This window comes from Hirundo rustica, chromosome 11 (assembly GCF_015227805.2).
Source record: "Hirundo rustica isolate bHirRus1 chromosome 11, bHirRus1.pri.v3, whole genome shotgun sequence".
NCBI classification, from domain to species: domain Eukaryota; kingdom Metazoa; phylum Chordata; class Aves; order Passeriformes; family Hirundinidae; genus Hirundo; species Hirundo rustica.
Genome location: NC_053460.1, coordinates 9,406,881 through 9,434,354, shown reverse-complemented (window position 1 = coordinate 9,434,354; position 27,474 = coordinate 9,406,881). Strand labels below are relative to the sequence as shown.

Sequence of the window (27,474 nt, the reverse complement as noted above, 5' to 3'; positions counted from 1 at the left end):
TATGAAAAGATTCATGACACGTAACAGCATTTTCCTTCATGTCCTAAAAAGAGCTTCTCCATTGAACTGAATGGACTAAACCAGGAATATGCCAGCTGTACTTATTACATATTCTTAAATCCTCTGTAACAACTGATTAATCTTTGGTATCTCTGTTGTCTGCAGGTTGTTTGGATAACAGCCACTTTGCCTTATGTTGTATTGTTTGTCTTATTAATACATGGAATAACCCTGCCTGGTGCATACAATGGAATAAATGCATACCTGCATATCGATTTCAGAAGATTAAAAGAAGCCACAGTAAGTGTACTCTTCTATTCTCATTCCCTAATTATTAAACCCATTGCCCTTGTTATTGAAACAAAATATTACAGCTAACCTCTGAAATTAAATAGCTGTGCTTCTACTTCTGCCTAAGCACTGGTCCCCTTTTCTCTGACAGTTTAACTTTCCAATACTCTGCAAAACAGATCTCACACTGATCCCAAACAATTCAGATCACAAAACACCTGTGTGAAGCATACAGGTGTGGCAGGCCCCAAAAAAGTCCATGCTTTGACTGTGCACCCAGTAAACAGCAATGTCCTTTATACAGGAAATCGGAGTCATGCAAAAATTTAGTTCTCAAAAGGCTAAGAATTTCCTCAAGGAGAAAATCTTGCTTTCTGAATTGCTAGCTTAAATATTAACCTAGAAAACAAAAAAACTGGCCTATGCAAACCTTGCTAAACATATAAAGTCAGGATTAACTCACCTAATCAAATCATGGTCCTTCATACAAGTAAGATTTTCAAAAGTATGATGTTCTTATCTTACTATTGAAAGTAATGTACATTTCACTGTATCATAGAACATATCCAAACCAACCCAATTTGTGGAGTAAATTAGCAGCATTTCAGACCTACAAAGGACAAAGACTACAGAGATATTTTATTCCTCTACTATCCTAAGAATAGCATAAATCATTTATAAGACAGCAGTATCTCTATGGATGGGTCGAAAGGCCATTCAAATGGTTATAAATCTGAAAAGAGACATCATTTTACTAAAAGGAAATGCATCATCTTGAAAAATTGCAGCTTTCAGAAATGTCTGCAGTCTGTCCATAGTTGCACTGTACCTTCCCTATGAATCCTATCTTGATGTTTCCTGAATTATTAAAAAAGACCGGAAGTGTTACAATACAGACATACTTTTCATATTCTTAGCCTAAAAAATATGTTCCTGGCTTTTTAAATCTAAATTTGAAAACAGGCATTTCTTCAAAACAGACCCAGACCCCATGTCTATTTTGGAATGATCCAATCAAATTTCAAATATGGGATTTTCATCCGCCTTTGTCACAAGGCAGTAGGCACCCCAGTAATTCACATTAATGCATACACATAAAGATGCAAAGATGAACAAAGGATGTGCTGATATTTTTATTATATATTTTAAGTGTTGTTTGGAAACAAACACCACAATTTCAACTAGATGTCTACAGAGCTGTACTAGCTGTACCAGGCCTCCATCATCATGTCTGCCTTGTACTTCTGGAAGGACATTCTGTGTGCTGCTCTTTCTTGGCTTAATCTTTCTGCAGCTGCTATTTAAATGACCCTAAAGTTATTTGTCTCTAAGGCTGATTTTTTCAGACAACAACAAAAAGTTACACTAGAATAATAAAAGACTAAAGATCACTTATGCTGAGAAGTGCCACTAACTGCTTTGTCATGTCAGCCCTTCCCCTCTTGGAGACTGGGATCCCTGCTGCTGCAATAGCCTTGTGTGCTTAATCTTTGTCCTCAGGCTCCAAAGAATAGAATCCCACTTCATTTCTATGCCAATGCATCCCTGGATGTGATGTATGATTTTTTTATTTCTTCCACATGAAGACTCTAAGAAAGAAACATCCCAAGTCAGAAACAGTAATGACCCACAGAGGGCTCTGCCAATGCTCTTCTACAAGCCCTGAGAGCACCCTGACCACTGTCGAGGCGTGCCCCATTTTGTGGAGCCACAACCTGCACTGTACTGAATATACACAAAGTTAGAACACCATAAACACTGATGAAGGCTGGAAAGACTGATGACTGCCGACTGTAAAATGTTCCTAGCTGTTTATTTTTAATACATATAAAACCAATATTCTATCATAAAATAGATTGGGTTACACCTGGATCAGAAGCCGTGAAAATGAGAAACATGAGCATGAACTGCAGAGCAGCCCTGCCGTCTTACTTCCCGCTTGGTTAGAACAAAGAGAATGTTTTGCATTTAATCTTAATTGTAAAGGAATTTCTGGTTTCTGCTCTTCTTTCCCTTCACCTTGATCTTCCCAATTTGTTTCCTAATCAGCTACTATGAGCCAATTTACTCAACAGATACCTCAGCATGTGCTTAAATCCTCTGGGAGGCAGCAGGTGCTAATCTCTTACTTGAGTCAACAGGACTTAAGCACGTGCTTCAGGGTGCTTGAATAGTGAGAAAGGGTGAGTACAACTGCCCTGGCAAGATACAAGAGAGCCACAGAACCACTGAAAGCAAGTGCCTTATGGTGGCACTATGCAGATACAGTTAAACAAAATTTATGTTAAAAATTTTCAGGAATTTTTTAACAACAAAATTTATCTGAATTTTTAAAAAAACAAGAACAAGCATAGGAGACTTTGCATCCCTCTTTCTGTGTTCTCGTCCACACAAATGCTTTTCAGAGAGTACAACCTTATATGATCTCAACCTTTGTGTGAAAATACAATATTAAGATGTAACTGGAATATAAAAAGAATGAGTAAGGAATTAAGGTTACAGGATTATTTTGTTATTCATTGAAAGAAATCCATGATGCCTAAAAACCCTGTATGAACTACAGTTTGAGAAAATCATATCCTCCCATCCACTGGCTAGCAATGAACACTCCATAAGTCTATGGACTTCGTATTATCTTTCAAGTAATCAGCTCTCCACAGTTCATAAAATTAAGTTTTTCCACAAACCCAGAGTACCATAAGTGGTTCATGGTGTCCAGCAGGCAGCAGTTGAAAGCATCTATCATCTATATTGAGAAAAAAAGAGATCACCACCCCAAGTGCTTTCATATATCATGTCAGCATGGAATAAGGCACTCTCTTCCATTTCACTAGGCCAAATATAAAAGTGTAGCACTAAAATCCCAATGCAGATGGAGCTCATAACCTGCTTATATTTGTTAGAAAGTCACTGCTGAATAAATATATTAGATCTGATTTTGTACAGATGGATGAATTATGGAATCCAGTGCTTCCCATAGTTCTTTCAGAGTTCTTGGCAGATTTAATCAAACATTACAGATCTCATTTTAGGAAATGTTGAGTATTACTCACATCACTGACTTTGCTACTTCTGCGGAAGATGCTCATTTAAAAATCTCTGTGTAACAACAGCAAAGGGGAAACCCTCAGTAACCAAGGCTATTTTCAGGTTTCTGGTTCAGGGAACCAGGACTGTGGCATTGTTCCTGACTAGATGAATGGATATTGGTAAGAGGGATACTTCAGAAAATACTATAGCTTTTAAAATTTTTTCCCTGGTGGAAAATCCTTAAAATTATCAAGCTGCATCTAAACTGAAATTTAATGACTACCATGGAAATAACTCTGTCCAACTAAGCGAGAAAGCTGAGAGATAAATCTGGATGGTTCTGTTCACAGCACATCAGTCATGCTTCAGCTCCTGAATCAAGAAATTATCATGTAGAGTGCACTAACAGTCACACAAAGGAAGCTTTAATATGGGAAAGAAAATGTCCTATAACTCTTGACCCATTAACTATTTTTAGTTTTCTGGTTGTGCATTCCAAACTAACTTGGAACAAGAACTGTTGGAAGTGTATTTCTGTCACCCGGGAGAAAAACCATGCAAACCTTTCAGTGCTGGGTAAAATCTCAGCAGTACCTGTCCCACTGCACAGCCCAGCAGGGCAGCAGTGTGTGTGTGCTCTGGGGATTTGCCTCCTGCTCCAGCCTCCCCACCTCAGGTCAGGCCATTCCAGACATGGCCATGCTCCATGTGACACACTCCCGTTAACATGAATCCCGGTTGTTTCCCAGCACCACTGTCTTGCTTTTCTCCTGCTGTATCCTTGAGGACTGAACTGACACTGGCAATGTTGGTGTCATTATGCAGGTGTGGATTGATGCAGCTACTCAGATATTTTACTCCTTAGGAGCCGGGTTTGGTGTTTTAATTGCATTTGCCAGTTACAATAAGTTTGACAACAACTGCTACAGGTAAGAGCTTATTCTTCCATTACTGCTGCAAAATTGTACTGTTTTACTCTGACTGCAGCTGAAATAAGTTTTGAGCTATCTTTTTATCTTCAGTCATATAGTAATGATGGTGAGTTTTGTGTAGACATGGTAACCAACCCAAATCTTGAAACACTGTCTTCCTTACTGAAATTTTAGTAACAGGGACCTGCCAAGATATCTGCTGCTCTCCAAAGCAGAATGGGATTAGGTTTGGACTTTAGACAGCTGTGTAAACTGTGCTGGTGTTTGCCTTTCAAAAGTACCATTAAGCACAACAGTGAACACAGGATGAAATCTTATTAGTGCAGGAACTAAAAGCAGAAAGATTCTGGCTTCCAGAAGGGTTTCTGTGCTTTGGCATTATATTGCTGATATTTTACATTGCACTCCAGTTTAGGAATGCACTTTAAATCAAGTCAGTTTGTAAGTGTTTTGCTGAATCACCACCATGGAAATTCCACCAGGATCACCCTACACCTTCTGAGAAATAACAACATTTAGATATTTTGTTAACACTGCATTTTGGGATGAAAACAAGCTTCCCTTTTCCAATGAAATATAAATTCAGAAAGTACATGTGTAATAAATGCATTGTGAACTGAAGGATGGGGGATAAAATGTTAAAGAAAATCCCCATCTAGCTCCTATTTTTTTTTTTCTCACTGGGCTGTTCTTCTCTCCCTGTTTAGGGATGCTTTACTGACTAGCACCATTAACTGTGTCACAAGCTTCATCTCAGGATTTGCAATTTTCTCCATATTGGGCTACATGGCACATGAGCACAAAGTTAAAATTGAGGATGTAGCTACTGAAGGTAGGAAGTCAATTCTTTATTAATTTTAACCCCTTTTCCCCACTATTTCTTTGTAAATGCGTTTCTGTTTGTTTCCAAAAAGTGTGTGAAAATCTCATGGAAGCGAACTGAATGAGCTTACTTGGGACTAGAACTCTGTGTTTAAATCCCTTGTTGAAATGTGAACTCTAAATGGTATTAATTCACCTCACCTCTGCTGAATGGGGGTTCCCCAGCATCTTGCTCTCACAGGTTTTGCCCATTCAACAAACAGGAATTAATCACTGGACAGAATCTTACAAAAGTATTGCAGCTCAGTGCCACAGGTGACTGGTTTTGGTGGTTCTGCTAAGCTCAGCTCTGCAGTCCTTTCGCTGGGAACTGTCACCCATGGTCTCAGCTCCTGTCCCTCTCATCACCTCCAAAAGTCCTTTTGCTGAACAGACAAGTCCACATCCACATGATTCCTTCTCCACTACATAGGACTGAAATGAAAGTCAACTTAGTCCTGGTTTATCATATTAAAATGAACACTTTTGTGAAGACAAGAAACATCATGTGGTGGCACCTTTTCCCCCTTTTCTATTCCAGGAGCTGGTTTAGTTTTCATCCTGTACCCAGAGGCAATTTCAACTCTTTCAGGATCTACATTTTGGGCTGTGGTGTTCTTCATCATGCTCCTTACTCTTGGCATCGACAGTTCTGTGAGTTTTTTTCCTTCTAGCCTTGACATTGTTTTTTTCCATCATATTCTGCAACTAGAGAGGCATCAGCCTTAAGCAGGAGGTTACATTTCAAGCAAACATTCTGTACATTACCTTAATCTGTTTTCACAGTCATAGACAACACAGCAACTATAAAGAATGTATTATAAAGAATCTCCATCATTAAGAGGTTTAGGAAAAGTTTAAATCTTTGACAAGCCAGTAAATATTTACTCCCTGCTACTTTTTTATGACTTTACAGAGGGGCTGTTCATCATCAGTTATTACTATTTAAAGGTATGACCCAACAATACTACTGTGAACTATTACTACCATGAACCTGCAAAAAGGTTTTGGAGCCCTGCTTGCAAAACACAAGTAAGACATTGAGCAGACTAGTTTCTAAAGGGATTATTATATGTGCTGAAATCCACTAATCAGCTCAAGACAGACAATGTCTGAAGTTACTCTCATTGTTTTCTACAAGCCATGATATATAGCCTGTAAATTTAATCACAATTTAAAAATCACGCCAGCATATTTCCATAGTGGTTTCATTTTCCTGTTATCTTACTGTAAAATGTCTAGTCTAACAAGTGTATTTGCTGTTTAATATGATAGGTTTTACAAAACCATGATATTCAGGATCACAGAAACTTCATCCCAGAAAATATTCCAAGTCCCCAAACAACTTCTCTACTGCTTTATTATACCAAAGAGGCCTCAAGATATCCTGTTATATTTAGCTTAAATGTTGATAAATTTCTGGAAAACCAGAGTCTTTAAGGAATAGTGAACCATGGACAAAGTTTCATCCTCTTTAGTAGGGTAGAAGTTTCATACTATTTCAAATCATAGAAGTCTCTTTTGAAGTTCAAAACACATGAAGTTGATCTAGGAATTTCTTGCTGGAAATGGTAAAACACAGTGTTTGCATTGCTTACAACTTCAGGAAAATTCATTCCTTTTCAAGGACAAGAAAGGGAAAGAATGAATGACACGGAAAAGAGCAAAACTAAAAAAGAAAAAAATGAGGTTGCAGCAGGAAGCTTTGATAATCATTGGCAAATAGCTGAATGAGATCTTGTGGAGTGAGGGCTGAGCTGTAAAGGTCAGATCCAGGTCTAAATATTTCCAAAGTGTTTGGATTTTTTTATTCCAGCTGAGGTCCAATGAAGTTTGTCTATATAGACTAAGATCCGGATCCTTAGACAAAAGTTTGAGGGAAGATTATATCTGAGACTGTAGCTTGGTCATTTTTCAACTGGAAGCAAACATGAAGGATTGAAATGAAGGGTTTAGCACAGTGAAAGGATATGAATGACCAGTAGGAAAAGGGCAGAGTGAGGAAGAAAATCCATGGTCAGAAGTGTCTAGATCCAAAACAGTTAACTTTGCAACAGCAGTAAAAGTAGGGCAATGTAAAGAAACATAGAAGTGACAAAGATGCAAGGCTTAAGATTGAAGAACATGATTTTCCTACAAATGGAGAAAAGTCTTTTTTCTGGAGCTAATTAAAATACAGTGAACTAGTGAACTGTGGTCAAGTTTAGTTCTTTCCTTCTAAAAGAGGAAGGATTTACTGGCTCAAGGTTTGTGCTAATTTCTTAAAGAAAACTCAGGTCCTGCAGTACTTTTTATGGTGATAATTCTCAGTTACTGATTTCAACCAAGAATATTTTAATCAAAGACTTTTAGGAAAGGGACAGGCTATGTCAGCAGCTGCTAACCAACTATTGTATTGCACCAAGTACACCAGGTCTTGACATGGTCTCTTAGCATCACAAAAAGCATTAAATTAAGCCTGTCCAAAATATTAAATAAATTTGTTTACTATGATAAAAGATTGAAATTAATTTTCATAACTTTTTGTTGGAATGGAGGCAGAATGTTTTCATTAATGAAAAGAAACTAAAATTCATAACCACCTACGTAATCCAGCAATTTAAATGAAAACTTGGAAAGTATCTTACCTGTATTGCAAAACAATGGCTAACGTTCCTCATTAATTTCTAGAAAGCAAAGTAAAATTATTTCTTGTTTTCAAAAAAAAAATTACATCAATCTTCCTCTGTAGTAATTCTTCCAAGTCTGTAAAGACTTTTGTCAAACTGGATTTTGCTAATCAATGGCTAATGCGAATCTTTGTTCAGTATATTTTCTTTAGCTGCTTGTCATGCCTGTCTTTATTTAAGAAATGTCTTAAGGAGCTTAGTTACTTAAGCTAGCAGTTTTCCCCCAGAGTATATTTAAATGTATATTATTTTCCCCAAAGTACTGTCTACTTATTGTTCTGTTGAGTCAGCAAACAGTCCTCAGAGGATACAGCTATGGAAGAAACAACCACCCCTTTTGATGTCCAGTTTCCTGACCCAGGCCTTTACCAGAAGCAAACAAAGCCTCATACCACCAGTGACTTTCCCTGAAATGTCAGAAATCACAGAGTGGTTGGGTATTAATTACACAAGCTGCTTTGCATTCTTCAGCCTGTATTTCCAGCAGTCAGCAGCGTTTAACCAGAGTTCTTGCCTTCCCTTCCTCAGATGGGTGGGATGGAGGCTGTCATCACTGGCTTGGCAGACGATTTCCACCTTCTGAAACAGCACAGAAAGCTCTTCACCTTTGGTGTTTCTTTTGGCACTTTCCTACTTGCCCTTTTTTGCATTACCAATGTAAGTACAACAAAAGTTTCTATAAAAATGTTACCGTAAAAATGCCATTCACATGATAATTTGCTATCAACCAAGCCTACAAGTCTTTGTTCCAAAGAATTGTCTGTGCTACTGCTGGGTTTCTTTGGTTCTGTCTGCTTTCTTTTGTGTTTGTTTGGGAGGTTTTTTTGTTGGTTTGGTTTTGGATTCTTTAGTCACATTAAATGGAACTTTGTAGAGTGGTTATTTCTCTGGGAGGAACTAAGAATTTCAAGCGAACAGATCATCTGGCTGTTCTCTTCTTGAAGAGAGTAAAAGGCACTCACTTCTTATGGAAGGAGTGTAGAATAATGATGTCCTCTCCCTACCTTTTTTCCTAATATTCCTTCATGTACCTAGATCTTGACATCTTTTACTCCTAACACCATATAAAGCACACAGAAAACTTATCCTGAACATTTAGTAACCTCTATTTATCTATTTATCTATTTATCTATTTATCATCCAACTTAATGTTTTACCTTCTCTGTCTTTTTACAATGAATGAAGGAATGAGAATCACAGTGTTCCAGGCAGGAGAGAATTATATTTTTTTTTTTATTATTATTATAATTTTTTTACCATAAAAAAAGCAGAGACTTGTTAACAAAGATGCCAAAACTGTCAGAAAACAACTGAAACTTGAGAAAGCCGCCATTAAAGCAGATATGTTGAACCTCTCCCTAGAAATCATCCCTAGAAATAGTTTCCTTATCTATTATTAAGATTACTGAAATGACATAACTTTATAAATAAGTTCTTTTTATGTTAAAATACCCCAAAATTTCCATTCCGGTTTCCTCAATCTGAGAAGTATTGGAGACTGTAAAAATAGATATATCATTTAAAATACCTATTCTTTTAATACCATACTATTTCTATTGTTACCAAAAAACTGAACCTGCTCCTTTTTATTCAAAGTTTCAACTGGAATAAAAATTCCTTAAGTACAATATCAGATGAAATTTAGTGTTAAGGACCTGAACAGGTGCCAGTGGACGCAATTCCACTGCCTCCAAGTGAACTAAAGCTATTCAAGATAATGACCTAACTCTAGCTTTTAAATAATGGCACCTGTTTAGACTTAAGTTCACCCCTCCAACTGGAATTCACAGAACTTCCAGAATAGTCCAAATGTATTGGTTCATGGAAATAAAGAAGAACATTACTGATATATAAAAAAATAAAAAGGAAAACCCTTGTGAGAACATCACATGATTTTTTTTGATTTTGTCCCCTGAATTTTTAAGGCTATATTTTCAAAAGTAGCTGTTTCTGAAACAAACATGTTTCTTACAAAATCACATCAGTAATTCACTTTGCCAAGTTTGATTGCAAAGGCATTCATTTGGAGCAGGTGTAGAGCAAAAACAAGAGGTCAAACTCAAATGTCATTCAATAAGCAACATTTTCTAACACAACAACCAAAGTTCATTCTATTTCTGAACAAGTCCCCACCGAATTAAAAACCTACACAAGGCCTAAGTCCTGGTGTCCCTATTTTTGTAAATATGCACAGCTGTTTCAGAAAAAAAAATCTTTGAAAAGAAAGCAACTGATTAGAGAGACTAAAATCACCTACAGATTTAAACACTACAAGTGCTATTTATACTATTGTTGGCAAAACCACAGAAAATAATTCATTCGTTCCTCCCCTTCTGAACAGGTAATAATCAGATTAAGCTTGGTTGTAAAAAGATATTTTAACAACAATCTACTGAAACTGCGTATATTTCAGTTGTCTATGTGGCAAAGGGTTTCCTGGCACACTTTATCTGGGTTTGTTTTGAAACAAATCTGGATCAAATGGTTTTCCATTCCTCTTTAGCCAAAACTCAGTAAAATGAGCAGTCATTTACACAAATACACACCACATTGCAAAACATGACATAAAATAGTCAAATTGCAGCTAAAAAAATGAGTGTCACAAGACTGCAGTAAATGTTCTCCAGTTCTCAGTCATGAACCGCTGAAGCACAAAATGTGCTGCTGTGAAGGAAGGCAAGGTTTGCTGTCTCCACTGAGCAAAGGTTTGTAAATACCACAGCCCAGAGACTGAACAGGGCACAGCAGCTTCTTGCTGTGCTGCTGATGGAATTAACATCATCTTCTGCCTTGGGAGGAGCAGTGGGCAAGAGAGATGCAGGCAGCCAGGGAAAAGGGAAATCAGACCAGCAGTGCAGATTCACTGGCCTGCAGAACAAGTGGGCTGAGGAAGAAACTGACTGATAATGGCCTATGGAAATTCTTGGAGTGCTCTGTTCCTGTCATTAATTTAGGAAGTTCTTTGTTAACTGGTGCAGACAGGCCCTGCCCTACAAGCTGCTGATCATTTCCCCAAACTTCCACTGAACAGGAGTGCCAAGAGAAGTCATTCATCTAAGCTGAGGTTTCTGTTTCCCAGTGAAGTGAGGACATTGGTGAAAAGAAGCCTCTTTAGAAGAGCTGCAAGTCTGATTCCACTATTTTGCATGCAAACATGAACCTGTATCTGCAGTATCAGATCCATATTAAAATACTTGGGTTAAGATAATGCTTCCAAGTAAAGCAGATTCCTGTTAAGTGGATACTAAACTGCTGAGATGATTCTATTTGTAACTTCACTTTCTTGCATCTTTTAACTCCCGGTTGCAGGGTGGAATTTATGTGCTCACACTTCTGGACACATTTGCAGCTGGGACTTCAATATTGTTTGCTGTTCTAATGGAAGCAATTGGAGTTTCCTGGTTTTATGGTAAGCTCTTCCTTCTGCAAGTGCAAAAGCTTTTCTGAAATTCCAAGTGCTCATGACAGGCTTACACATCATTGAAAGGGGAAACAGCATAGCCTTGCATACACAAAACCATGACAAGTCAGGTTTCATAGAGTGATTTTTCACTTGATTTATGAGCAGTGACAGGAATGCAGACATTCAGTGGGCCAAGCTCTGAGACCCTGCACAAAGCCAAAGCAAACAGCCTTGTGAAAGGGATTGTGATGGGATGGAAAAGTTACTACTTTTGCCAGCATTTTACAGCTTTTAGTATTGCTGATGACTTCCAGTAGCAGATTTAGACTTGGTACTTTCAAAGCAAGTAGATCAGCTTAAATACATACTCCCTAGTTTCCACTTTTCATAATTCCCTCAGGGCCTATCTCAAGCACTCTCCACACAATACAAATAAAGGTAGTGCTTAGAGAGTTATAATTCCTACATTAATCTCTTTTGTTTGAGACAATGTTCTACTGCATTGTAAAACACTAGCAGTTTATTTCATAGAATGATATATAATACCCAACACACTAGACACCAGAAATTCTATTTCTAGAACTTGATATTAATTTATGCCACAAAAAGGGACTAGTGATTTACTTTATCCCAAATATGGCAAGTTTTATGAGTATTTAGTTGGCCTCTAGCGCTAGACTGAAATCACTCTATGCCAGAGTACAGTGATGTGCTATAGCTGCCTAAAAACAAATTCTCTTCCTTTCCTTCCTAATCTCCTCTTTATTCTCATGCTTTAGCTCCCAGCTGATCACAACTCTTTTCACTATTACCAGGTTTCGATGTTATAGCAGCCTGCAAATCTTCCTCCCTTTAAGCCTGTATTGAATTAGTTGCCCTGATTCCCAATAAGATTGCTCTTCTCCTGAAAACCATCTTCATTTTTATCCAGACATAGTGTTTATTACTAATGTATGATTCAGAGGGTTCTTAGACATTATGATTCTTATTGCTATCTACCTCACTCAGTCACTTATTTATCCACATTCTGCCTTACCCTGTTCTTCTAACTGAAGAAACTTTATCTTGCAGTTAAAAAATTATTGAAGAGCGAGTGAAGTGAAAGAATGGCATTCATGCATAAAGCTGTTCAATCTACTAAAGGAGTAGTTCCTAGCTTTAATGTACTAATTCTGCCACCCAACATCAGCATGGAGCAAGCAGCACATAGGCTGTTGTCTCTCAAAATAATGGAGGCACTTTATTTCACAGACAACTGTTTTCAATCCCTGTAAAAGAGCTGAATGTGGATGAGTGATCACAGCTTTACTTGGAAGCAGAGGCTTCTTCACTTTCTAGGGGCAAGTTATCCTCTGCTACTATTAAAACAGGATTTACTGCACTTTACAGTAGCTAAGCTTTGTATGTCATTCACAAACCAGGCCAAAATTAGTCAAATTTTATTTTACACCCTCTGTCTTTTATCATTTTTTGCTTTCTTCCTGCAGCCTCCCCATAATCGGGAAGATATCTATTCATTTTTCTTGAGCAGCTGACAGATGTTTCTACAGACACAGCATGACCTGTTGCTTTATAAAGAACTTATTACAGCCCCAGGTGCTATTTAAACTTATTAAATCTGGCATGATCTTGTCTACCTCTTTTTTTCTGATAGACCCCGCTTGCCTTAATGACCTAGCTGAATATTAAGCCAGCCTAAAGGCAAGCATTGACATTTTGGCACAGACTAAAAACATGGAAATTTAGTTCAAATTATACTTATGACCATTTACTGTGAAGTTTCTTCTTGCAAAGGCCAGCGGTATATGTAAGAGGAGAGAGAGCCAGTGTGCTGCACTGTGCCTTAGTACTGTACCTTAGTAATGACTGCTAAGTTGTTACCAGTGTTCCTCGTGTGCAACCCTGATGTCATCTTTCTGATGAATATTCTATTTTTGGGTACTTAACCAACTCCTAATAATAAATTTTAGGTATCTCTGAAACCAAGCCCTGCAGGTACTGTGATCTATAGCTATTGCTGTGTTCTGGTTAAAGGTTGATTCTTAGAACAATTATTTGAAGACTCGCAGTACTGAAAAGCACATTGTGGGAAAGTGCAGTCTGAGAGCTTGGCCTGCTCATCCCCCATTGAAATTGAGGACCAAGCACTGTCTGAGCTCCAAGTGCATCTGTCTGGAAACATATGAATAAAATTCTGATATATGTAGACCTTGTCTATGACCTTCTACACAATGATAAATTTCAGTCAGTGTTCATAGCAGTTAAAATTCAGTCACTTCAAAGTTCACAGAAAGCACTGCAAATAGAATCAGATTAAGTTTAAAGAGCATTTGCAGATCCTTCTTGGCTGTTTCTCTTCACCTGGATATAGGGAGCTGGAAATGTTTTTGAGACATTTACACTCAAATGTCCACATATTGAATGTATTTTGCATCCTATTATGTACAATGGACTAACTCTACATTAAATAAATTAAATAAATTGTACTGAACTGATCCACGTAAAGAGAAATAATCTTTATGGGTAACTGTACTTTCTCTCTAATAAACAAATATTCATGGTAAAAAGCTGCATTTCTGCTGTTTACCTAATGGGTTCATGATTAAAAGTAAACTTCCTGAACACATCGAGCAAAATAAACTATTAACAAATAGTCTGACTTTACAGAATGCACAGAGCCAATGTCTCTAAGGTGTCTCTCAGAGTTTGTTTTCTTTTTACAGAAAACAGAAAAGGATACTTTTTTCCCCATTTTATATCAGTGTTAATCATCCCATTCTAAAGTTACATCGTTTTGTACATATTTACAATAAACAGAAGAATTGCCTGAGTTTTCTGGAAAATTCATAAACATGAAACTATATTTGTAATAGATATAAAGAACAGTCTGTGGTGTTCAATGAAACACTGAAAGGTAAATATGCCTTTGTGTGATCACAGGAACAAAGAAGTCTCCTTTGATAAATTAAGAATCATGAATTTACCTCATTATCAGCAAGCAGTTTGTGTGAGTAAGGGTTTATATTTTCCTGCAGTGTACTCATAATAACAGACAGTAATAAGATTACAATATTCCATAAATATTTTTTTAAATTGCATCCTAATTACAACTTAAATCCTAGATATTTGTGAAATGCCTCTTTTCAGTGTAATGCTGCTGTCTGCAACAGGCCTTAAGTGCTCATAGGCATTTAAGTCAGATACAGTGATGTCAAAGACACATCCAGACATTGAAAGGAGATTAATATTGTTATTTCTTATGTCTTCTGATTTGTAAGTCGTTCATATCTGGTTTCTGAAGAAGATATTTTGCATATGCCAGCATCTCATCAGTTTAGACTGAAGTCAGTCTCATGCTCTCATCTGTTCACATCCATTCTAGGTGTGGACAGATTCAGTGAAGACATCCAACAAATGATGGGCTTCAAACCAGGCCTCTACTGGAGACTGTGCTGGAAATTTGTTAGTCCTGCTTTTTTATTGGTAAGTGTTGATGATTATTCCACCATGGAGAGAATACTAGTGCATTTCTTCCCAGAATATACAATAGATGCCAAGAGCAAAATGCCTGTTTCTGGGCAAGATATTGTTGGGATGAATAGAAGACAATCCAGTTTAATTATTTTTTCTCCTTGAAATTATATGCTGGTAATATTTTGTATAATACAGTTGTGAAAGAGAAGCTAGTGGTGGTGGTTGTCTTCTTCTGTTCCTTCATTTTAGCATGACTCTAAGAAGGCAGATTTTCTTAGGGAACACTGAGGCAGTGCCTTCTCTATCCCTTCAGCACCTCTGCATATTAAGCACAAATCATTCCCTTGGGAAAATAAGCTAGCCAGGGGCAAGAATGTATTTTCAATTGGAGGATACCAAGATCCCCAAATTGTGGAATGACACTTTAGAGAAATTAATATACAACTACACCTGTAATTAGCTGCTTGAAACATTGAAGAATTGTATAAAATAGACCTTGTAAGTTGTCTGTTGGAAAAAAACAAATGTTCCATTGCATTAGGGGAAAAAATATCCAAAAATGTGAACTTGGTTGCTTTGTGTAAAGGTTAAATTCAGTACTAACCCAGAGTTTTATATTGGAATCTCTTCCTATGCATATTTGTAAATCAAAAGGTCAGGAAAATAATACAGAAATTTGAGCTCACTATGATTTGAGGAGACAATTACTTGCATTAAAGCTGTGCAATCTTAAAGCAGTACCGGTATTGCAAGTATACACTGGGTAGGCTTTTAGGAAAGGTCCACATTTTTTTAAACATAGAAGCTATGACCTCAATTCATCCATAAGCACCTACCAAGCCTGTATTAATTATCCTTTTAGACACAGTTCTCTAAAGGAACTTGTATGGAACTATATCCTGCAGCACTTCAAGAAGGCTGACTCAAGCAGAATGGGAAAATGCTGGAGCAAGCATCCTTGGGTTTTCCCCACAAGGAGACAGTTGAAAATTTACATTTTATCATGAGCATTATAATAATCTAGCTAAAGGTGGAGAGCCCATCAGTTTAACCTGCAGGTACTTTTAGATGTCTTGGTGAAAGAGCCTCAATACCTTCCTAGAAAAGCCTAAAAACATAAGGGTCAGAATAAATCTGCAGATAATGCATGTCTCAGCCATCACAATGCACACTTCTTTTTTCCATCTGGAAGTTCTTGAAGCTCTTTCTCCATATTGTCTGCAGCTATGTACATAATCCCAAGAAAAATCACAAAACAGAATCAGTGTTTTTCTAACCAGATTCCACACTATCATCTTCCTTTAACCCACACTATCCTGCTGTAATCTTTGAAATAGGCTCAAAATATTTTAGTTGGAAATTGAAAAGTGCAGCAGAACATATAAGCCCCAAAGAACCAAATCAAGGATATTTTCATATTATACAACCCATATGGATTTAACAGGACAGAAGTAGGGTGCTACCCCACTCTTTACTTCTTGCATCTATCACCGAACAGAGAAGCACAGGAAGAAAAAATACACTTTGTTTTCCAGGCCGTAAGGCTGCTCTGCCTTTCTTCAGTACATGTATCATGGTGGAGTTTGCGTTATGCCTCTCATTGAAAAATGGGTACAAAGCTTCTAAATGAGGTCTGATATTCCTGGAAAACAAGGAAAGTAAAAACCATAGATCCTGCAAAGTTTTTTCTTGACTGCAGAATGCCTTTTCCACATCTGAAACACTAGTTTAAATGAGGCAGTAGTGGACAATCACCTGATCTTCCCATCAAAATCTCAAATAACCTGTGTCCACAGTAGCCAAAATGAACTATTAATACCAGCAAACACATCAAGAACTTCAACAGCTTAAGCAGTAAGAGGCCCAAAGTAAACAGGCTGAAGGTAAATCATAAAGCTGGTTTGAAATACACTTTAGGGTGGCTGCCTAATGGAACACCTGGAATCAGCTTTCCAGTAAGGTTCTTCATCCTAAAACTGTGGTTCATTTCATGCTTTCTTCTCTAGTTTGTCGTGATAGTCAGCATAATAAATTTCAAGCCTCTGACCTACGACGACTACACCTTCCCTCTGTGGGCAAACCGCATTGGCTGGGGAATAGCATTATCCTCCATGATCCTTGTGCCTGCCTATATCATCTATAAATTTATGAATGTGCGTGGAACCTTTAAAGAGGTAAGTGGAACACGAATCAAATGTCATGAAATGTTGCTGTGAAATGAAATGGCTGGGTCTAAGTTCGCAGTTTATTTCTCTCCCAAAACTTATTACTTATGAGTGACCTTTTGAATTCATCTGTCAGGTGGATCAGTGGTTTGAGGTAGGATTACTGCATTCTCTTTGAGTTTCTAGACAGAAATTAGCTTTCCAGACAGCACCTTAATAATTTTGAAATTTTATTTTTTTAAGCATGTAATTGATCCAATTGATGAGATTAGATTTTTGTTATTAACAAAGAATGTAAAAATTATGGTATCTTCATATTGAGCTATGTGGTATGGTCTTCAAACTGTTCTGTACTTTTCTTTATTTGTCAGTTCAAAATGGCACAGGATGAAGGTTCAGTAACCATACCATTTTTACCACCATATTAAATTTACCTTCACTGTCTATATACTCTTACTATTATCTATAGTCTTAAAACCTCTAATGGTGCTCAGAAGCCTCCTCACCATTATACAGCACCAATTTTTTTCCCATTATATCATCATTTTACAACCTTATCTAGTCCCAGTTACTTACACCTAGTTCTACTGCTCTCCTTTCCTACAGATACACAATGATGTAGCAAGATTTTGATGCTCTTAGGCAAATCACTGAACCACCACACACAGAATTAAGCAGAAAATAGGATCTCAACCTTCACATTGATAGGTCACATTCCCCTCACACTCACCCAGCAAACCCAAAGAACAAAGATCTTTTTTTCTGAAACATTACATTCACCTCAGAAAGACATCCCAAAGTGGGAACTCCTCAGCTGCCCTGTTTTCATCAGCTCCCACATCTCAAAGTTGTGCACTAATTTAGATCTCATTTTCAGCAATTCTGGAAGCCTTTTGTTTTGTTCCATCCTGCGTGGGTTACCAACCCATTTCCATCAAGCATTTAAGTCTCAAAGAATAATTTGCACTGGCCCATCATGTTTTTACCCTCTTGCTCAAGTTCAATGATCTAGGGATGCAGAAGCCTTTTGCCGAAAGCACATTCCCTCATCCACCTGTATTGTTAGCAAGCTCTGGGTTGTCTGTTACTGTTCCTGCAAAGAGCAACTCCCTAGTTTCCACACGAGCATTATGGCAAAAGGCTAATATATGACATCCAAGGAACCAAGTAATTGAGAGTTTTAAAAGGATGGGAAAAGGTATGAACCTAATCTAATGGGAACTCCTTAAGTTGGCTGAAAATTCCTAATAAACCAAAATCTACATGTGATCTCAAAGGGCACAGCACGGGGTAGACAAGGGAGATGAGCTAGGAAATACCAATACCTCCTTCCTCTCCACTCTGGGACTGGCCAACCCTCTTACAGCAGTAACAGAAAAGCAAGAATTTAGGGGACCTAAGGCCTGTATTACCAACAGGTATTACAGGCCTCAGAACAGGTGTTCCTGATGTTCTTTTCTATATGCACTGGCTAAATATTTGGACTTAGTATTTGCATACACTTTCTACTGTTGTTTCTTATATTAAAGGCTAACACCCAAGGGCTTATAATAGGTTTATTCTCTCAGTGACTGAGTAAATGCACATGATGCAGTGATATTAAAGATTTAATTTACCATTTTAAATAAAGTTCATGCTATTTCCCCACTATAGATTGGGGATTGCATACATAATCCCACTTCATATGGCTGACTTTTTCCTCTTCTTCCTGTCTGGTTTAGAGACTAGCTTACTGCATCACCCCTGAAAATGAGCACCAACTCGTGGCCCAAGGAAATGTCAGGCAGTTTAAGGTTGGTACACCTTTCCCATGCTTCTTCTCCAGGTACCTACCCTTTCCTGTCTTTAGCAACAGCTACAGGTTTGCACCAATCTCCTCATGGTTAATGCCTTTGCAGGTCTGTAGTTCTTTTATTTCTGCCAGCATGGCAAGATGCAGGAGGCTCAGTACCACACGCATCAACCCTTTTGGAAGGCTTTTGGGACCTTCCTTCTATGATTAAGGAGACCCCTCAATTTTAACACATCACCTGAATCTGGTAATTTAGGTTGTGTTTGAATACATAGAGATCTCACCAAGAAACAATAGTGCATTTGAAGAGGTCATGGCCTCTCACTCAGTTACTGCACAGCAACCTGATGTCATGTTTCCAAAACTGCAATTAATGCAATTATGTCCCACAACACACAGTGAACAGGAAAAAAAAAAAAAAAAAAATCTGTATCAGATGTCAGAGTTTATCTATAATGTCATGAAATTTTCTACCAGGTTACGTGGAATTGGCTTTCCCCACAGGACTAGATTTGATTGAAAACACTGCTGGAGGCTTCATAAGCCTTGAAAAATATGGTATAGGTTTCCAAATACTGCTTTCCTTTTAGCAAATAAAATGAGCTTATTGAAAAAAAACTCCTTTATGTAGAAGATAAAAAGGATGCAAATGTGAAGCTTGTTACACTTATCAGCATTCATTCTGGACCACTTTCAGTCTTCAAAGCTGAAAGCATCTAGAATTATGCACACCTCCACAAAACGTGACCCAGATTTTATAGTGGTGGTTTGTATGTTGATACTGAAAAATAAATCTGGCTTTTGCTTATTCTGAAAGATATTGTTTGAAGTAAATTTTGTCTTTTAAAGGAAATAATCTGTGTAGATTTATGGGATGTAGAATGAAAGCACAAATAGGCTTCCTGTTTCATGACCACATGACCATTTGATGTGGCCAAGAATATGAAATAGCACAGCACCTCTTCCTGCCTTCTCTTTCTTCTGTTTCTGCCCTCAGAAACAGAGTTGTCAGATGATTTACTATTCCTGCTGTAACTCATTGTTTCCAGGGGCAGATGTTCCTGTGTGAAAGGGCTATAAACAGCCATTCCACAGTGCTGATCTTCTGAACACAAATCTATGACAAAAAGGTAGCAAATTAATTCCATGTAAATTAGAAAAGGCTGTCCTCAGAAGAAAACTACTAAAGTTACCTCAAACCATGCCAAACACGAGAGCATTCTAATTTGCTGCCCTCTTCAATGAACAGCTAGGAATGGATTTGTTAGTGCTAAAGCATATTTAGTGTTTTGTTCACAGTGTTTAAGATTGTAAACAAAACACTGCCTTACTGTAACCAAAAACATACAAATATTTTATTCCAATATATGTCTGGCAGTTCTGAATTTAAAACTGGATTGAGGACTGACTAAGTAGACTTTACATACAGCGTATTTCTCACTGCAAACTGGACTGCACAGAATTTTAGTTACAGAGTGGATAATCTATCCCTTATTTTGAAGCTGCTTTGTAACCCTAGATTTATTATCTGTCAGCATCATCATTTGAATCAGTGATGTAATTTAACAACTACTTCTGTTTCCTTACAGCTCCAACACTGGCTAACAATATGACAACCAACAGATGAAGGAAAAATCCCACATTCAGCTAAACTGAGAATACAGAAAAGTTCAAAGCTCCCTCACTTATGCTTGGACCAGGCTGGCCCAGAGCTTATCTACTGACTCTTTGAGGGAAGACATCTGTTCTCTGTTGTCAATGCCTCCCTTCTATTACTTGGCTTCAAATGATCTTTAAAGACTCCATTTGATTTTTCTTGCATCCTTTGGTGCCATGAGATCCCTACATGACCAAAACTTGTGAGTTTTCCTGTGGGCAGAAATAGAGGAGAGGGGAGCAGAGGAAAAAAGCAATCAGCAAAAGTTAAGTGCTTTTTCATTGAGAAGAAGTGAATTAAACTTTTCTGACAGTAATAACTTCTTCAGATATTCCTGCCACAACCTATTTTAAACCAACAACACCTGAGTGCTCCTAGATCTAAGGAAAGAGTGCACTTCAGTTATGACAAAAGAGCAATCTTAACTATGTACTCATATGTCATACATATATGTCATTAGCTTTCTTGCCATACTGTCCTTTGGGATGTGAGTTTGCATCCTTCTGAAGTGAAGACTCAGTGTTTCATTTTCAGTGATTTGTTATTACTTCTCTTGGTGAAGAACATTGTCTTTGCTGTACATGTCCATGCCATTTCCTGACCAGTTTCATTACACTGAAGCTGAAGAGCAGCAGGAAGAGAATTCCTGTTACAGTTACTAGTACAGAACACAGCTTGATATCACAGTGTACTTCATGAAAGAGATATTTCCTTAAATCAACAATTGAAATGGCTTTATCATATCCACACACTTCATATTTTCCAGCTAAGCATGAAAGTTACATCCAAATAGATAGACTCTCATCTTTTTGTAGTATTTTATTCCAAACAGAGAATGCAACAAACACGAGAAGAGATAATTTTTAGAATTATATAATTACCAAGTGGCACAAAAAACCAAACTGGCTTTATTCCCCTGCTGTGAACATATTATTATAATTTAACCAGGATTCACCCTACCAAAACGTAGTAAGATATTGCTGAATAATTAAAAAGTATATTTTAGGCACAGTCAGCTCCCTAAACCTATTCCAGCTCTGTTCTCTAGTAGTATTATGCAAAGTAGAAGATACAGAACAAACTCTGCATTTGGGTGCTGTTCTTATTCTGTGGTCACTTGCCACTGTAGTACCTTTCAAGTGATCACTACTTTCAGTAGCTTTGAGTTAGTTCTTGTAATTATTTATCACTAGGTCTACAGTAATTTTCAGGCAGTAGCTTCTCAGCAGAATCCAACCCAGAGTTCAACTCTGGACATTACCTCTGATTTTTTTTGTCACTGTACATTCAATTGAGCTTGTCTTTTAAATGTATGTAGTGCTTCTTCTTTTTTTAAAAAAAGACCTTTTAAGTGGATGGGCCTTTTTAATTTATAAAACAATTTTTGTTGAGTTGTTTTCTTTTATAAAATAGCCAAGTTTTAAAGTGCCAAATGCTTTTGGGCTTTTTCTATTTAACATTGATTTCTGTTCAAAATAATGAAAGGGAAATTTCTCTCCTTATTCATTCTTTTCCTCCAACATATTCAATACTTCAGAATGAATCAAGTGTTGTCGTTCTCTAGAAGAGTCTCTGTGACAAACAGTACTTTTATTTAAACAGGGATTTAAACCCAAAGAATACTTTCTTCTAATTAGAAAGGAAGTCTTATTTTCTGGCCCAGCTGATGGCCAACAGCTACTTAAACCCTGTTATTAAATATATTTCAATAATAAAGGAATTCCAAATGTTGCAGTTCTAATGCTGTAATTACACAAGAGGCTAAATAGTGAAAATATGTTGAAGCCTTCAAAAAAGTCATCCCACCAACTTCCCAGTTAATCTCATTTTTATTGTTTGCCAAACTACATGAGAATCTTTCCATTGTTTTAAAACCTACTTTTCAACAATACAGCTGCTTCAGTCACTGCCTTGGCATGGCTCAAAAGCTTCTTAGCACAGACTTAATTACCCAGTTTTGAAACTTCTAGGGGCTGTTTAACGTGGAGGTTTAATAGGTTGTCACTTTACACATTGGTTGGTCGGCTCATGATGGGAAATGCTAAAAACATCCACCAGTGTTCTCTTGTGACACAGTCCATCAGCACCATCCCTACAGCACAACCCAGGCAGGAAAAGTGACATTTCCTCACCACTGCTCTGACACAGGAGCAAAGCTACCATACCTGGGAGTGAAATCAGCTTTGGCCAGTGTGTTTGGGTTTGATTGTATTTCTAATACCAACTCCCAAGGCAATTACCTACTGCTTTATTTTTATTTCTGTTACTGTATAACTTCTTGAGTTAAGTGTAGTATTTATAGCTCAGGACTACATTGCACTATTGCCACCTTGTTCGGAGGTTTTCTAGGTAAAGAACCTGCAATTTATACAGAAGACAAAAGTCTTATCAAAGAAAGTAGGAATGTTATTACCAGAATTAACCTGAATGAAAAAGACAATACATAGTACATGACCACATAGGTAGACTTTACATTCATGATGTTACCCAAAGAAAGTCTCCCCCCAAATAATATGACTTCTGTCCTGGAGACAAATGTTTTCAGTTCTCCACAGAATAAGATGATGAACTACCTCATGCCTCTTGGATGATGAACGATGCCATTAGACACAAACTAGCATCTATACAAATGACAAATACTTCTATGAAGACCAGGTTATGTTCATTTCTTCCACTCAGTGATATGGTAGAGACAGTCCAATAAGAAGCCATAGCACGGGCACCCAACTCCTCTTAGGCACCTGCTTTGGGCCCCTAAATACATTTTCAATATGGAAAACATCAAATGCCACAAAGATACTCGTCTCCCTTCAGTTAAAACACTTGTAGTTGGAAAACAAAAGACCAAAGCCACCAGTCAGATTTTTATCATCCATGCCTTGGATGATAACATCCATATCATCACTTAAGTGCAAGTCTTCCCCTAGCTCTATCTCAACTTTTCAGTCCAGCAGATCACCCTTTCCCTCAGCTGCACCTATTTCAAGAACAGACCCTCTCTGGGGAACGCCGCTCTCCCAGATATCCCTGTGGAATTGCATGTGTATTGCTGACTGAGGAGGCAGCCCACTTTTTAAAGAAGAAAATTTTGGGCATAAGCTAATTATGTTGGCTGTTTGGGTAACAAGCCCGTGGGAAGAATTCAGTGAAGAAATTAAAGAGCTCATTTGACAGTTTTAGAAAATATTTCCTCAAAAGCCTTTTCTTAATCTGATAAAGGAAGCAGCTGTCATATATCAGTATCTCTCTTCTGACCTTTCTTTTGACCAGTGAAAAAGACCTGCCTGTGATCCATAATGTTTCATCAATCCACAGAGAGTTAGCACCAACAAAAGGGAGCCTCCATTCTCTCTTTGTACCCCTCCCTGCCATCATTCAGCCAGATAATTCTTCACATCCTTGGAACTATTCTAAAGCTACATCACTAAAACCCCACAAATACAGATTTCTGGAAGAAACAGTGGGCCTTTCAAAGCAATAGTCCAAAAAGCACTAGTGCTATTTAATATTGGGCCCCTGTTTGACCTACACCTTTTTTGTCAGTCCTTGTGTTCCACCTTGGCAGCACTTGAAACATAGTGAGGGATTCTGCAGGATATCCAGGATCAAACATGATATTTTAAATATAGAATGTAGGAGAATTACTTGGCCGTTGCTCCTGTACATGTTCCCTAACTGCACGTGCAATGTGTGTTGTACATACTTTTCCCAAAGGAAATTTCCTGTACTTGGTCATTTCTTCTCAGCAAAATACCATTTAAGTGTTATTATTTAAAAGGGTCAAGCCCAAACATTCTGTATATACATTCACTTCTTATTCCATTGTTTTGACATGAATTAAGTTTATTTTGTACTGCTGGGTTGTAGGAGGCCACATCAAAAGTTCTTTTGCTGTTAATGTCTCTTTTGCTGTTATTCCAATTCATACAGCATTAATTAGCAGATACTTGCTTTTATGGGAGTAGATAGCTTTCATTCATATCCTGGACTGCTTTGCTATGTTTCATGAGGAATTGGCAAATGTTTGAGAACTTCTTTCCTAGGAATCAAATTAAAACTGTAGTTCAACAATTTCAAAAGAGGTGAGACTTAAAAATATTTTATCTGCAGTGCCATGTTAAGATGAGCCTGAAGGACTCAGACATTAGAAAGCCATCATAGTTCAACAAACTACAATATGTAGCCCTGCCTGCAGAAACTGTGAACTCTGTGCCTCTTGGAGCAGTAAACTAGGATTTTTTTTTTGTTCTCACACACTTTATTTTCTCAGTACTAGGAATATTTGTGGTCTACAGATCACCTCATGTAAGAACCTGATTTTCTTAATGTAAAGGCTAACAGGATGTTTCAGATTAGACTCCTGAACAATTTGGGAGACTTCCTCAGCTACCTTCCTCTGACTCATGTCCATGTTCCCGTTGGTGACTGTGGGCTTACCTAGCTAATCAGTGGAAAATGATTCATTAGCACAGTAGTACTGGTCAAATTTAGACCAAATTGAGGTGCATCTAAATACATCAGAGACTACTACAGAGCGCTACATGGGCAATAAAAACATTCAATCAATAAAAGAGCATAACAGGGTAATACAGTCACTTTTAAATACAGCATTTGACTGGATTTCCTTCACCATTAACAAAAAGAATGTGCTTAGACAGATTGCAGTCACTGTGTGACTGACAAGCAGAAGCAGACCAAGAAACTGAAGACACCAGAAGAATATAAATGACATAGATATGATTGTGCTCAGTGAAATTGTGCTCATAGAAGGACATGGAGGTCTCTAGATCTGAGTGGCTGGGAAGAGCAGGGGATAAATGGAGAGGTTTAAGTCCCAGTCCAGCAGTGCAGCCCCCGTGTACATTAACCATGACTGCATTAATTTCCATAAGAACAGGGGGCCTTTCCTGCCCAAGCACTGACAGCAAGATTGAGTCACCTGTGTGCTTTGCTTTCCTTTCTTAAGGTGTTCCTTTAGCTGCTGTACTAAACATGAGTTGCCTAATTTCATTATAAGTAAACAGAAGAAATTCAGTGAATTAAGAGAATTACTAAGCCTTAAGCTGGCTTTCTTTTGAAGGTGTCATGTTGTTTCTTGGTCACTGCCAAGAGGCATCAAGCTTGCAGGTGAACTTCATTTGTAATTTACCTTGCACTCTCTGTGAACCTTTCTGCAAGACTTAGCTCTCCTTTGCTATGGGCAATATCAGATACAAAGGGATAACCTTCAAACAGTACATTTTGAAAATAAATCCTAATATGTCTGATGAAGATTTGCCTTACAAATAAAAGCTTTACAGTGAGCATTTACTTGGTTTACACCAGTGTTTTACTTAATTTTTAATGCCTTTTTATAGTAGTGACTAGAATTTAACTTAGATAAGGGTACCTCTGTATAGGAAATATTTTAATATTTTTACCAGTTTTTTTAATTTTCATAGAATATATGTATATTGTAAGGCGAGAAATTCAACTTTGATGTAACAAGGTTATCACACAAGGCCTATCTCTCCATTATAAGATTTTGTAGTGAGCCAGTCTAGTTCAATAATATGTTGGCCTTTGATTATAAATGTAAAAATGCGATACAGGAGAATAGAAGATTACCTACAGCTAATGCACATTGTAGCACAATATTCTCCATTGCTGCCTTAATCTCATAGAATGAAGTCATGTTTTTTGGTTTTTTTTTAAATTTATATACAAAAAAAATACACCAAAAATATCCAGAGTATCCCTTCAGCTGCAATTTTGTGTTGTTAGATGACTTAACATTAAACCAAATGTGTTAGTGTCCAGTAGATCTACTTCCAAAGCAAGAGAACACATTGCAGTTTTCAAGAATAAGTCTTCATAGGAGCTCAAAACTTGCCACTAGTAAAAATACTCTCCAAAGTGCCCCAGTGACCAAAAGTGTCCAAACACAGCCACCACGTTTCCATGCCTGATTCCATTAATTGTGCAATCTGCAAATCAACTTTGCTTTTTTTTTTTTTTTTTTTTTAAAGTCTTTGGTTATCTGGGGGAAATGGCATTTCAAATTTTTTTCATTAATTTTTGGTGTTTTCAAAGAGAGACACCTACATGCCCATGTGTGTAATTAGAAACAACTACATTTCTTATAAATATGGATATGGATGTGTGTGATGTGTGCTGGTTAACTATACTTAAAATGCTGATAAAGATGGTGAATGTAAAGTATTTGTCCTCATACCTCTGTCTTTCTGTGATCAGTGTAAATAAGAACTGTTTTAAGGTGTGCATTAATGTAACAGATTATCCCAATATTGTGTATAAAATTATTTAAATAAAATCTGACAAATATGCACATAAAAAGAGTATTAAAAAAAGGATTATGTACCAAGAAATTACTTCTGTCAATTAAAAGCTGAAATGAAGTTTTTTGGTTTTGTCAATGCTATTTGAGCTAAAGTTTTGCGGGGGCAGCTGGTCCTTGGCTTGGCAGACAGCTAAAAACAAAATCCCAAAATCTGGAAACCTACACAGCTCTCAAAACCTTCAGGAGACTGTTCACATCCTTTCAGTGTCCAGTGGATGCAGTGGGCAGAATAATTTCTATATTTGAACTGCTTTCAGCAAAATAATTACAGTAATGCAACAAAGCTTTCAACACCACACGTTGAAAGGAAATAATCAAGACCTTCTAGGAATGTGAATCAAGATTCATAGCACAGATACCCTGATTTTCCAAGGCTACATTGTTCTCCTTTTCACAAGAAATTCCTTTTGCCTTCTTAATTTTGCCATAAGTAGTAATAGCCATGAGCACATTATTTTTAATTTACAGATCAGCCAAGAAAAAATTATTCTTAACCCAACATAAATGAAGAGTAGATAACAATGATTTAACTTTTTTTACTATAACTAAAATAATTTTCTTACACTTTCACATCAGTAATGAAAAGCACTATTTCCAAAGGTACATTTTGCAAAACTATCTCAGTTGTTTCCATCTAAATTTTGTACTTGGAACATACAGAACCTAACGACCATCCCTGGTGCTTTTTTCTTTAAGCAAATCTCAATATTATTAAGATACAGCTTTCTTTTTTTATATATTTCTCTACTACCTTCAAGTAAGAAATGCATGGTTTAAATCATTTTAATGCATCTGAAAGACTGAACAACAAAATTTTTGTATGCTATTTTTTAATCGTGTCAAACACTCAAACCCACAAA

The 27,474-nt window shown here is 37.3% G+C and overlaps 1 protein-coding gene across 2 annotated transcripts in view; it reads left to right on the top strand.

Annotated features, from left to right (window-relative positions):
* The window catches only part of SLC6A2 (solute carrier family 6 member 2), a 60,566-nt gene extending 33,936 nt beyond the window's left edge, over positions 1–26,630 (top strand). The window contains exons 5-14 of one of the 2 annotated variants that reach the window (XM_040075487.1): positions 166–300; positions 4,147–4,250; positions 4,961–5,085; positions 5,656–5,768; positions 8,312–8,440; positions 11,093–11,192; positions 14,569–14,669; positions 16,667–16,834; positions 18,547–18,618; positions 20,207–26,630. In XM_040075487.1, coding sequence (XP_039931421.1) covers positions 166–300; positions 4,147–4,250; positions 4,961–5,085; positions 5,656–5,768; positions 8,312–8,440; positions 11,093–11,192; positions 14,569–14,669; positions 16,667–16,834; positions 18,547–18,618; positions 20,207–20,230 — 1,071 coding nt within the window. In that variant the 3' untranslated portion in view covers positions 20,231–26,630. Of the gene's footprint in view, positions 1–165; positions 301–4,146; positions 4,251–4,960; positions 5,086–5,655; positions 5,769–8,311; positions 8,441–11,092; positions 11,193–12,673; positions 12,737–14,568; positions 14,670–16,666; positions 16,835–18,546; positions 18,619–20,206 lie in introns of those variants that run through there. The other variant, XM_040075488.1, reaches the window with a different exon arrangement.
* Positions 26,631–27,474: the final 844 nt, after the last annotated feature.